The sequence below is a fragment of the Antrostomus carolinensis genome, unplaced genomic scaffold (genome assembly GCF_000700745.2).
Source record: "Antrostomus carolinensis isolate BGI_N321 unplaced genomic scaffold, ASM70074v2 scaffold16671, whole genome shotgun sequence".
Taxonomy (NCBI): Eukaryota; Metazoa; Chordata; class Aves; order Caprimulgiformes; family Caprimulgidae; genus Antrostomus; species Antrostomus carolinensis.
Genome location: NW_010293630.1, coordinates 1 through 13,845, shown reverse-complemented (window position 1 = coordinate 13,845; position 13,845 = coordinate 1). Strand labels below are relative to the sequence as shown.

At 33.4% G+C, this 13,845-nt stretch overlaps 1 protein-coding gene across 1 annotated transcript in view; it reads left to right on the top strand.

Moving 5' to 3' along the window:
• CFAP46 (cilia and flagella associated protein 46) overlaps positions 1 to 12,749 on the top strand; it is a gene marked incomplete at its 3' end in the record, with an annotated part of 23,112 nt that extends 10,363 nt beyond the window's left edge. The window contains exons 10-18 of the mRNA XM_010177354.1: positions 528 to 626; positions 2,035 to 2,225; positions 2,798 to 3,026; positions 4,118 to 4,232; positions 5,667 to 5,790; positions 7,377 to 7,507; positions 10,164 to 10,309; positions 10,846 to 10,979; positions 12,537 to 12,749. Of these exons, the coding sequence (XP_010175656.1) occupies positions 528 to 626; positions 2,035 to 2,225; positions 2,798 to 3,026; positions 4,118 to 4,232; positions 5,667 to 5,790; positions 7,377 to 7,507; positions 10,164 to 10,309; positions 10,846 to 10,979; positions 12,537 to 12,749 (1,382 nt within the window). The remainder of the gene's footprint in view (positions 1 to 527; positions 627 to 2,034; positions 2,226 to 2,797; positions 3,027 to 4,117; positions 4,233 to 5,666; positions 5,791 to 7,376; positions 7,508 to 10,163; positions 10,310 to 10,845; positions 10,980 to 12,536) is intronic.
• Between the last annotated feature and the right edge of the window lie 1,096 nt (positions 12,750 to 13,845).

Here is a 13,845-nt window from a genome sequence, read left to right as displayed (position 1 = left end):
TACTGTACCACGTAAAACCAAATACAAAATATCTTACATGATCCATACATATAATTTGTATGATTTAATAGCCAGATCTTTCCTGAGGTGTTAAAAATCTAACCTCTTTTTTTCACTTAGAACTTGCACTACCCATCAAGATGAATCCTTTCTGTCTTGAATAGCTCTCATTTATTCCAAGCATGTACCTTTTTAATTACGTTAGTGAGCAAGGATCTACTAGAACAGAAATCAAATTACAGTATAGGAAAAATCAAGTGTATGCTGGCTTTCTTATTGCAAAGTCTGGCAATGAACAACTTCAAAAGTCATAGTAAAGTTATTTTGCAGCTTTGGCTTAGTTAGAAGTGACTGCTGTTCAAACAACAACTTCTGTTTCCTTTTTATTGTTTCAGTTAATTAGCTAGTATAGGGGGATTTTCAGTAAGAAATTACAGTGCTGTATTAGTGCAGTTGCATGGGCTTAATCTTCATTGTGTTCCTTTTTATTTATTAAAATTACCATTTTGTATATTAATACTTCATAGGAGCAAGGGAAACTTATTGAAATAGAATGCCTGGAATGCGAATATGAAATAAAAAAACTTGGCACTAAAATTGAGACTTATACCAAAGGAGTTGTTGAGGTATGTTCTTTAACTTTGAGAATAAAGTAAGAGCTTTAATTAGTTAAACATGGAAAATTGCATTGGACTTGTGTGTCTGAATTACATTATACTGATCAGAGATTCTTTTATAAACTTTATAAACTTTGTGTTCTTTGTAACTGGGCTACCAGGAAGAAAACGGGGAAAAATAAACAACAGTTGTATATTCCCTTCAGTCTTCTGTCTGACTTTAAGGTTCATAATACATTACTTTCCAAGAGTAAAGATGGTAGCATTGAGGCATGGAAAGGCAACACTCTTCTTATTTTCACATTTTACTTTTATGGGAGATGTTTTCATACAATATCTCAAGTTGGAAGGGACTCATAAGGATCATGGAGTCCAACTCAACTATTATTGCATGTTATGGGTGATCTCATACACATTCTTATGTCAGAGAAATGCAGATTATTCCTGAAAAATTGTCACACTGGAGAGGATTTTCGTAGATTTCTATAGTCAGTTCTAGACTCAGTTACAATTCAGACCATCAAAAGCAGAAACCTAAATTATCAATATTATCAATGAGATTAGATAGATGCTTAGAATAAGCAATTTAGAACAGCTGTTAGAGGCACCTAAAGTTCCTAAAAGGGGGAGTATGAATATGCTTTGTGGAAATTGATAGTGCTAAAAAAATCCAACTTACTCCTATCTATGACTATTCTCATTTTGGGGATTCAGAAATTCCATTCACCTTTAGAAAAAAAAAAATTTGTAAATCCTCATAATATGAAACACTACTAGTACTGCTTAAATAAAAATTAGGATATTTAGATATTTAACTTTAATTTCTAAATATTTTTACCACATGTATGTAGTTGGAGATGTTTTTTGGTCTATTTTCTTTCTTTTTTTTTAATCCCATAACCTCTGAAAAAAACTTAGTGAGTGTCTGTTACTATAGGTAAGGATTAGCTTTTAAATTTAATAGGAACCAAGTTTAATTGACAGTATAGCAAATCCCATTCATAATATTTCTTTTTTTCCTCTCATACACTGCATTTGTAGCTTAGTGTATATATACATGTAAAAAGCAGCTAATCCTTCTGAATTCGCAATTATTTCACAATTATAAATTACTGTTTATCATAAGAAAGGGAAATAGCTGACAGACTTTTGCCTGAAATATATAGTGGCAGCATGGAGTACTTAAAAGAAGTACTCCTTGGTTATCAATGTCTATTTAAAAAGAAAAAAAAGTTTTTATTAAAGAAATTATTTTAAAAAAATTATATTTAAAAAAAAAAGTTTACGAGTTTACGAAGTCTTCTGGCTGAGGTACTGCTTTCTGTTGGAAAAGCCCTAAGATTAAAATTTGTGGGAACATGTAAGAAGTTGTGTTCATTAAATGCAATATATGTGAATTAATTTTTCATTTGTGTAGGCTCAGCTGGAGGTGATAAAAAATCTCGAGTTAACCTTAAAACGTGCAGTTCAGTTGGGAGATCCTGATGTGATTCAGGTTGTTTGTGCAACCCAGTGGAATCTGTGCTTACCACTACTACAACACAATTTGCATCAACATCTGCGAAAGCCGTTGATATCAATTGCTGATGTCCTTGAAGAGATTGACAGGTAACTTTTTATGCTGCGTGCTTTTTATTTGTTACTTTGAAAGGTCTAATGACTCAGCTTCAAACTCATTCAAAAGGTCAAGCTCTATGATGTTAAGTGTCTTTGAAAATTTTCCACTAGCTTGTAATAAATTAACGTCTGTGTATTGCCTATATTTCCTCATTAATTATTTTAAATATAGGTTTCTTTCAGGCAAAACCTTACACCGTTTAATAGCCTATAGCAAATATTGAAATTTGTTAGGAAGTGAAAAATGCTGTAGTTAATCAAAATTATCTGACAAAATTCCAAACCTGCAGTATGAGTAAATATGTTGGAGTGTAGTTTAGGGTCTTGTATTAACATCACTTTTGTTGTTTAAAAACATACGATTAGAAATATACTTAAAAAAAAAATTCATGGCTTCTTTATTGCATGTCAAATAAGACACTTCTTGCAAGATGTTATTTTTGTATCTTAGGTGATACTTCTTTTTAATTTAAAAACTCTACTAAGAAAATGTATAATTTGTTTAGATGTATTCTTCTGTTTGCCTCATTTTAACAGTTTACATTTATATTTGTATTCTTTAGCATGTTGATTTTGTTGCGTTGCCAAGTTCATATGGAAATAGCTCGTATTGAAGAAGATGGGGATAGAATAGAAGCTGCTGTGGAACATTTACGAAAAGCTATGCACCTAAACAACAGTGAGCAGTATCAAGAACATCTGAGACTGACATTTAACCGTCTTCGTTTGTGCACTGTGCTGTACAAGTCACCTGAGCATCTAGAGGATCAGGCAGTAATGATGATTGAACAGGTAATCAAGAAGAATAAGAACAGTAGCTGAAATAGGTTTGCTTATTAAATTCTGGCAGAGGAAAACCAGCTGTATAGTAGAACTGCATATTAGTAGAGCCAGCATAAGCTTGCTTTCAGCAAATTGGCATTGATTGGTTGCCTTGAAAAAGTCTCTGAATTCTCTCTATGGTAGTCATGGTGCTCCATGCTCTGAAGATTGTGATAGAGGATTTTTTCCAGTTATATTCAAAGCTGATTTCTTGAGGCAGAGAGGAGAAGTTATTCATTAGCAAAAATATCAGCAAAATATAAGCCAATTCATTATTGTCAACAATTAAGATTTCATTGCTGGAACAGTGTTTTAATTAGTGACGGGAGCAGTGGACAAATAGCTAAACATCCTAGCTGGCTTTGAGATAAATCAGTATTATGTCACATTTAGAAACAACGCTAAATAATATAATCTAAAGTCACAGTGTAGTCGTTGTCAAGAGTTACTGCATCTAATTCTGTTATGGTGCCTCAGCACCCGAACAAAAGTTGTATTGGCAACTCATTGTTAGCTGGCTACAAGAAAGACAAAGACAGGCTCTCAGCCTGTCCTTGGATCATCCTTGTGGCCTCCTCTGGACTCGTTCTAACAGGCCCATGTCTTTCTTGTGTTGGGAGCTCCAGAACTGGACACAGTACTCCAGGTGGGGCCTTACAAGAGCGGAGTAGAGGGGGAGAATCACCTCCCTTGACCTGCTGCCCACGCTGCTCTTGATGCAGCCCAGGACACGGCTTGCCTTCCGGGCGGCAAGTGCACATTTAAGAAAGTATAACATAATGACAGGTTATACACTGAGGAATGTACTGTAAAGGTCCATGAGGAGCATGAACAGTACTTTGTATTCAGTTATCTTTAATATATTCATGTCAAGATCAACCAAAGTTCTACAGTTGCTTTCAACAACAGTAATACTGTGTAAGATACATGAAGATACACAATTCCTATAGGTATTTTTTGGTAGTACCAAGTTCTATGATCTGCATTCTGTTTATTAAATTAGATAAAGAGAAATATAATAAAAATGAACCTTAAAACATCTAGTTGTTTTCTTTGCATAGGCTAATAGGGGAAAGGATAATGTGAGGGAAAAAAGATCCCTTCTGGTCAACGCAGGTCTTGCACTAGCTCCTGATTCGTTTCAAGTAGTCCTTGATGGTGAAAATGAAGCTAAAGGTAATGTGTACATATGTGTGACTAAAAGTTATTACACTTGACTTTGAGTGCTTTGCACAGTCTTAAAGGTGGGACATAACATCTAGTGACAGCAAAGTAGAGAATATTGCAATATAAGTGACAGTTCTGCTGAATTCTGTGGCAAAGCTCCTTTCCATTTCACTAGGGATCCAAGGTTATCCATTGTGATACTAGAAGAGGAAATATTATTTTTTTTCCCCTCTGAATTTGTCTGAATCTTACTGTTGTGCTGTAAGTTGTGCTGTTATTTTATTTTCACTGTGTGCAACTCCTGAATGTTCTTACCCAAGGTCAGTGTTAAGTGGTATTTTCAGAAGTTTCACCTTATAATTTTCTGTGTTAATTACATACAATATTGAGTATTTGTTTTATATTGTAATTATCTTTCTATTCTAAGATCTTGCTTTTGAGAGATTGAGTTTAGCACAGAGATTTAGGCATGAATTCTTTATTTACTTTCTAAAACATCAATCTTAAACAGGCATGTCACATTGGTAGGGTTATTTTTCTTTTAAATTGCATAAATAACTGGATCAACATTTAATTCTTTTTTGATGTATATGCTGGCCTAATTTAGTGAGAATTGTACCCATAGATCCAGAGAACAATGTAGGTTTTTAATCAATCCACAATTCTTTACCCTACAGCTTTACATGATATTATTGTGATTATGTATTATACTGAACAATTTCTGTCAGTTCATCTACGTGTATAGTTAGTTCACACGGCCTTATTGTATGCTGGATAATGCATTCCAAAATATTTGCAAAATATTTTTAGCAAAAATGGTAAGACACTATGCCTTCCTCTTTTCATTTTAACTGAATGTTACAGTGAACCTGCTTATATATATATTTTTAAGCCAGAAATATTTTATATGCATTTGCTGCTATTATTTGGCAAATTTTTTGAGGATAAAATTAAAGCTTACTCAGTCTGCATTACGTTAGGGACCATCACTTAGATTCATGTGAATGTACAAACTCATCAGACTTCCCAGTCACATCAAGTTACTTGTACTCTAATGCAAAGCATCTTTTATATGTCATTACACTGCAAAACATAATCTCTTTTTGATGTATCTGTTCCACTGGAGTAATTTTCTACCTCAGGGGGCCAGCTTGTTCCTCCCTTGCATCATTTTTCTATGTGGGTTATTTCTTTGTTTAATATTTTTGCTCAATATTTTGTTGACTAAGTAGAACAAAATTCAGTATTCTCAAATCAGAACAAACCAATAAACTTTAATATTGATAGAAAATGTATTTGGTTAGATAAATGTTGTTAAAATTCATCATGAATGTGAAATTTGTGTATTACTTCATCCATTTAAGTATTATTCTAGTACTTTAAAATTATCTTAATTACTCTTAATACTTAAAAATTACCTTAAATTCTTTTTTCTTTTCTAAGTTTCCTCAGGTAAAAGTAGAAGTCAAATAAGCTTCCTCTGTGCAAAAGCGCAACATCATATTAAAAGCATGGAGAAAGTTGATGAACATTTGAAACACTTAAGAGATGAAAATGACAGAGAGAGGTAATTAGACAAGAAGTGTCTCTTTCTTCTTGTTTAGAAGTCTCAAATGGGAAAGTTTCTTATTGCAGCTGTTAAGTTACTTGATGATACCTTGTAAGTGGTTGAATACTTCAGTTAGACCTGGCAAAGTGTTTAAGCATATGTTTAACTTTGTCTGGAAAGTTCCATTATGTTCACAGATTATGTGTGATTGTATTCTTTCACTGTTTCTAATCCAGTCTCTCACATTCACACATAAACTCACCTGTTTATTGATTCATATCACCTATTGATATGAACAGAACACAAAGAAGAATGAGTGGATTAAGGCTGGAAGATTGAATAACAGTCTAAATACAATTGAAACTTCGCTGAAGTGTCTTTTTAGGTCCTTGTATCACATCACTTGCTACAACTTTTTTGATAAAGAAATGAAGTAGTCCGTTCTAAGAGCCAGAAAGATTAATCGGTAGGAAAATAACAGGTTTTGTTTTGACTATTTGTATATCGTTTCATCATTCTTTATCTAAAAGGAAGTATTTCCTTTTTTTGCTGCACTAAAAATTCTTGTGATGAAGTTTAAACTGAATTGTTTTCTGAAAAATTCCAAATCCAAACTTGTTTTCAAGACTTATTTTGAAATTCTTGACATCGACTTTGAAATATTTAGTTTAGTTTGTTTTATAAGATAGACAATTAGAGGTGTCACACACACATTTTGAAATTTCATTATAATTGCTATCGAAAACAAGAATATTGTTCCTCTCTTGATATGCTGAGGGGATATTTTTAAAAATTAATAGAGTAATAGTGTGTCATGGTTTTAACCTGGCCGGTAGCCAAACACCACACAGCTGCTCACTCACCTGGTCACTCACCCTCCCCAGCTCCAGGGAGTTAGGGAGAGATTTGGAGGAGTAAGGTAAGGGTAAGGAGACTCATGAGTTAAGATAAGAACAATTTAATAGTTGAAATAAAATAAATTTAAAATAATAATAATAATAATAATAGAATATACAAGTGAGTGAGGCACACTGCTGTTGCTCATCACCTGCTGACCAATGCCCAGCCCATTCCTGGCTAGCGATCCTGGAGGAGAGAAAATCTTGAAACTGCAATCCTGGACGAGAGAGAGAGAGAGAGAGAGCTTCCCGGATGACCCTCATGCATATACTGAGCATGACGTTGCACAATATGGAATATCCCATTTGCATATCCAAATGCCAGTTTGGATCCATTGCTCTGGCTATACTCTCTCCTACCTGCACTCTAACAAAGTACGGGAAGTTGAAAAGTCATTGATTTCTTAGCAGCAACTAAAACCATCAGTATATTAACAGCATTCTTCTCATGTTAAATCCCATACTAAATCCAAATCACAGTGCTATTCTAGTTCATAAAAAAAAAATGATCTCTATCTCAGCCAAAACCAGGACATAATGTTATCTTTGCTACTGATAAAAACTCTTCCATTTATTATTTTTTATTAGATTTAAAATTTAATTTTATGATGGCCATCATTTTTTTATATGATTTTTTGTCAGTCCTGAAGTGTGGAAGATAATCCTGCTTATAAGGTAATTGTATGTATGCTTTTTCTTTGATAGAATTATACTTTGGGCACATTTGGCAAAAGTTGCACGTAAACAAGGAGTATGGGATGTCTGCCGTGCAGCATGCAGATTTTGTCTCTTGTATGATGATACTTTGTTTAGGAAAGTAATAAAACCTAAAAAAAGTAAGTGAACAAATTATTTTGAATGTTATAAGGGGAACCTTTTCCTGATTTATTAGAGGTACTTGAAGGAAAGCCAATATTAGTACTTTCTTCCCTCCCCTTCCCAAAGTTCCCTGAGACTTGTCTGTCATTCTCTGTTGGCCTCTGACTCTAGAAATTAGTCAATACATCTTTCTGTTGAAACCATACTTTGCCTTCAGAAGTGTTTCACTAGTGCTATAGAAAAGTACTTACATGAATGTATCTACCTAAGAAAATAGTTTCATTCCCTAATGGTTGTCTAGGTCCATATTATCCATGTCTGTCATACCTAATTACTGAGGAAGCTGAAGAAAAATGGATTATCAGTCACTTTGTATGAGGCTCCTGTGGTAACCTTTTTTACCCTTTATTTCCTTAATAGTGGTTCCTCTGAGGTATCTGACATTGTGCCTTGTTTCTTGAGGGTCTGCTGAAAACCTAGCACACATATTGAAAGAGTTATCAACTCTGAGAAAAAACACTTTCAAACCACTAGCTGCTTGCTGACTTTTACATATGTCTGTCAAACTTTTTTTTTGTCTGGGAGTTTATAAAAATCATCTCTAATAATAGATGAAATTCTAGTACACAACCTGTTGGCTTTTTTTTTTTTCTCTAGCCAGTGTTAACTGAACCTATTCCCTAGATTTTTTCTCTAGATTGTTTCCGAGGTCCACCTAAAATAGGTCATTAATTTACATGTTTTCTTCCACAAGTTTTACATCTCCAGGCTAGTCATGCTTCATCTTTCATCTCTTTCCTAAACTAAAGGGCAAAAGAAGTGATTGCCAGAAACTCAGGGCAACCATACACCAAAAGCATCATTAATGGGAACTGGTATGTTCTTGTTTTATTTCCCAAGTTTTGCATCTCCAAGATAAAGGTGTCTTTCCCATACTCTGGATGTTTACAGGGCTTTGTAATTTTATCTGTGTCAGTCTACACACCTCTACTGCATAGGAAGGAGATAAAGACACTTCCCATCTTTATTCATAAGTGTTTCATATGGTTCAATCACAGTTTGTTACAAGGTTGCTGAAGTTGGTCCATAGTTACAGAGATGGAAATTCACTAGAAATCAGACAGTAACTGTGATGTCACTGAAGGTCTCCATTCTCAAGAACTGTAGAGTGACCTCCTGGAAATCCATTCATACTTTCATTGAGTGCTGCATGTTTCTGTAGGAAACAATGCTGCATTTGGTGGAGCGGTTGAGGCAATCTATTCTGGGCAGTTTCTAACTGTGAGATTATTACTTGTATTTAAATGAAATGTGAATAAGTTTGTAGGTACTCAAGGCAGGAAGAGAAATTTATGATTGACTGGAATCTTTGAGAAAGATTGGCACCATTCATTTTCATGTTCCATTTAATTTTTCTTTACTACTACTAATTCTAGGATTAGTGGATGAGAAAAATGAAAGGTTGTCTTTATCCTGACCTGTCCTCAATATGATATATATAATTGCTGTAGTGTGAAGACCCTCTACAGAGACTTGCTGGGTTGTCAGACCTGAATAAAGGTAAATAATTCAAGATGTTCTAGAGTTACAGAAAAAGAACATACCAGTTCCTATTAGTGATACTTCTGGTGCATGATTGCACTGAGTTTATGGTAAGTACTTCTTGTTCACTTTAGTTTGGAAAAGAGATAAAAGATGAAACATGACTGGTCTGGAGAAAGTAAATACGTGTGATTGGTCTAGGAAGGAAGAGCAATCCAGTGAAATTATCAGACTGTAGTTTTTAAGAAAACAAAAATACTACTTTTTAACACAAATTAAAAGGTTATATTGGAATATTGAAGTATAAAATTTAGACAAAGACTAATAACTTAGATTTATCAGAGAGAGTATTGAACTTGATGGGTCAGACAGAACCTCTACTTCAGGAAATTGCTTGGATGCAGAGTGAAAAACCGTGAAGACAGGCCAGGAAAAAAGTAGTTTTGTGTATCATACTTCTTATGCCTTTCCTGAAACACCCACTATTGGACAACAATGTAGAGGAGAGCCCACTGTGACAGCTTTTATGCTCCTACTTTATGTTTATATTAAAATAATCTTGGTCCTTTCTCTTCATTATTAAACCAAAGCAAAATAACACTATTTTGCTCTTTATTGATGGTATGCTGCCAGAATGTCAACCTCATCCATGATTTAAACACACTGAGGTTTTAGGAACTACATAAAACCTGGCAATGCTGGGTTTACAGTTGGACTAGATGATCATAATGGTCTTTTCCAACCAAAATATTCTATGATTCTATGATAATGACCAGCATTCTGCTTCCACTGAAGCAATAAAATTGAACTAGAGGCCATGGGTTATATTCATATTAATGTAATTTCAGTATGCATGTTATGACTGGAGCAAGTTACTTGCTGCAAATATTGAAGTTTCTGCACAAATGTAGCAAAATCACAGGTAACCAATACCTCAGCACTGCTTGAGAAGAACAAGTTTGGAGTGCAATAAATTGTAATGATGAAAAAAAAGAGTGAAATAATTTTAAATCTCTGCTTGTTAACTTCTGGATTTCAGAAGAATTTTTAGGGATTCTTACATTTTACAATTAAGGTGATTTTTTTCTGATCTGCATGGTAATAATTATTTATTTATTTATTTATTTATAGCACAGAACGAGAAAGCTAGTACAACTATAATGAATGATGATCAAGGTGACAGCTTACTCAGAGAATCTTTACTACCTGCTAAATCCTTCTCTTTTGAAAAAGATTTACTCAGAATATTAGCAGAAATAAGATTCATTAATGCAGAGGTAAATAAATTGAACAACTGTAATTCATAATTTCATTTAGCTTTGTTTTATGTATAATTTTATGTATAAATCTTAAGGCACTGGAATTTTGAGTTTAATTGTCTGTCTGCAAAGGAATTAAAGGAAGTGGTTTCATGAAATATCTATCAGAATACTGTGTGGAAGTAACTATAGCAACAGTTTCACTGCAAGTGGTGATAACACTTTTTTCCAAGGGATTCGGTTGTGAATGTTTGACGTGTGACATTATATTTCTGGATCTTTAAAGTTCCAGCATGATTAAAAAATATATATTAAAAAAACCCCCAAAAAAGAATTTTTTCTTTTCTTAATTAATTTATTCAGTAAAATTAGCTGTAGACAGTTGTAAGATTATGAAGTATTTCACATTGTATTTCATATAGTTGTACATGCTGTACAACATTTGAAAAAGTGTTTTGTATTTTTTAATTTTTGAAGAGATAACGACAATAAGTCACAGTCTATTTTCGCAATGGTAACCTGGGTAGAAATTTTATTTCTCTCTATCTTTTCAGGCAACTGTTCATTTATTAAGATTGCACGGAATTGAACTGAATGATCATGCTGTACCTCCAGAAGATACAAACCAGTATTGTCCAGGATATGTTTCACATCTTCCTGAAAGTGATCCAGAATGGAAGACATACAGGTACTTTTCTTTAATATATAACAAGACCTAGGAACTCTAACAGATTGTTATTATCACACACAGATGATAATTGCAAAAGTTTTCTTCTTAGTAAAATTCACTGTCAACAGATGCTTTGTATTTTTAGGTAGTCAAATGGGAAAGTGAAAAGAACCTAAAAAAATAATTTGAAATAATTTTTTTTTTTTTTAGTTTGCTTTCATTCTGGAGTGTGCATTTTATTTTTCACTTAACATTTACTTTTCTGAAACTAGAAGCTAGTATCCCAACCTGAAAAATTATTAAATCTGTGTTTTATTGACATTTAGACTATAAAATTCTGTATTTAAAAATATATTTCCCTAAATCAAAAACTCTTTGTCTTGCTTTATAGCTCCTCTAATTATAGTGATATCTGACTACTCGAATACATGCGATTAATTACTTCAGTTTACAAAACTAGTTTGTTCCATCCAATCAACTGAAATTAAAAAGGGAGAGTAGAACATAACAAGTATCAGGATTTTTTTCTGGTCTCACATGATTATTTCTTGCAAAGGAGGAGAGGGGAGAGAATTCTCTCTCTGAAGATTCTGAAGATAATATTTAAACTCTCTTCTGTTCACATTCATGCTAATATTAGCTGTATTGTGACAGTGGTCATGTCCTGAAAGAGAAGGATGTCAGAGTTGCATCCCTTAGTCTGTTCCTTAAGTCTGAAGATTAAGTAGATTCTCACACTCTCTGCTTGCAAATGTTCAGTAAAATGGGAAAAAGTAGAAACTGATCAAAACCAGGAGACACAGAAGATGAGGATTCTGTTCCGAAATTTGCTCCTAAGCTGTTTTTGAGTTTACCCAATTAAATTAAAAATTAATGGGAAAAAGTAATTTTGATCTACTGTGTCCTGTACCATTGTTGACACAGTAATATTCTATGTCAGTTTATTCTTTTGGTTTTGTGACTTAACCGTGGCCATTCTGTAGCCTCATTCAAGTCTATATTTTTCATATTGCTTTTTTTAAGTAATGGTACATCTTGATAATTAAGGGAAAAAAAAAGAAAGTTATTACATAGACTATGAAAAATCTTCTATTAAAAATTAATTCAGCATTTGAGAACATCTGGAGATATCTTTGAGTACAAAAACACATGCAGTTGTTAAGTGAAAAAGATTCCTTCTTAACACTTGAGTGGAATGCCTTACTTGTACCTGCGTTCAAGTAGAGCCCTGTCATGGATATTTAATGATTTTTAGCACTGATGTATGGATTCATATGTGCATTTTAAAAAACTATGTGCATGAAGCATGAACTGTAGCTGCAATTTTTTAAGCTAATAGCATTTAAGTGTCAGAGACTATTCATTTTATGTTGATACTAATTCCTTTCCCGAGTCATCTTCTCATCCAAGTAAAATACAAGTTAATGGATGAAGACTTAATAAATGCAACTGAAAAATAATTTTAAAATTTTGTAGTTGTTGATTGAGATTTACTACTGCGTATTTGACCTTACAATGTAATTCCTTCTAATGTTGAAGTTGTGGAATAACTGTTTCTTTATACTAATTTTATAGTTCATGGATAGACTACTTATCTCAGTATGCTATGGAAAACTTCCAACGTGCAGCTGAAATAGGAGAAGAATTGAATGAAGCCTGGATTGTTCACAATGCTGTGGTGTATATCTTAAACTACAACAGACATCTTATCTCTTCAGGAAGACAGAGGAAAATTATCGAGTATCTGCAGACTCTTCTTGGAGCCATCCAGACTGTTGGGCACAATGGGTAAATTTAAATGTTTGGTTATGAACATGCTCTTTTCTTCTAAAGCAGAAAAAATATTTTTCCAGACATTGTAAGTTACTTTGTCCTTTGAAAGACTCTTAGTGCTCGCCTTTATTAGTAGTAGAAGGATGTTAGCATATATAGAGTAGTTCAGAAGATTAACTTTATGAAAAATGACTTTTTAATCCTTTCTATTTGTTCTTTGTTACTATTCAGTATAAGCCGTATTAACTTTAGACTAGCAATAGCAATTTATCTTTGTGGTGGAATAGCAACATGTGCGTGTGAAGTAGCATTTTGTTAAGCTAGTCAGAAAGAATCCGGAGAATTTTCTTAGCATGGGAGTTTGCAGGACAGCTTGAAATGTGTTTGCTTCGCTGTTAGTTGCTCTGAAGTTGAAATATGTTGTAAATATAGTTCATTGTAAATATTTTTAATCAGTCAGGGTAAAGTGGTTACTACTGGTTCTGAAATATACGAGAAAAGAGGAAAAAAAAAATAAAGGGAATGTGCACATTAATAGACCGTGAAAATGAGAACATAGATTACACGGTGGTTTAGAGAAGTCCTGTTCTGTAGTAAATGGAATGTGAGAATGATTGACTATGACAGAGGAAATGCTCAAGCCAAAGTCTGACTCTGGGACAAAATCCTAGAAATTTTAGCACATTATTGATAGTGACCTCGGCACTAGACAGACTGTTAGGACCAGCAGCAAAGAAGGCTCTTTTAACAATGGGAGGACAAAACCTAAAATGCAGTTTGAGCAGAGATGAATATTTGGTAATACCTGTGTATTAATTCTGATACTAATATTAGCATGTATCAGCAATAATTTCTTACTCATAATTCAGTTTTGTGTTTTCTAAAAAAAACCCCAAAAAACCAAAAACAGTAATTCCAGCTCAGCAGTTGAAGAGTTGGCATGAAGAGTAATACAGTGTAATAAATAAATAAATAAATGGTTTTATGTGAGGGGTTAGGCTTAGGTTAATTTTTTAGGAAATAGTTATTGTTTTCATGCATAGCAGCCCACTAATAAAAATTTATATTTTAAATATATTTGTCTGACATAAATATGAATTATTCTTTTTTT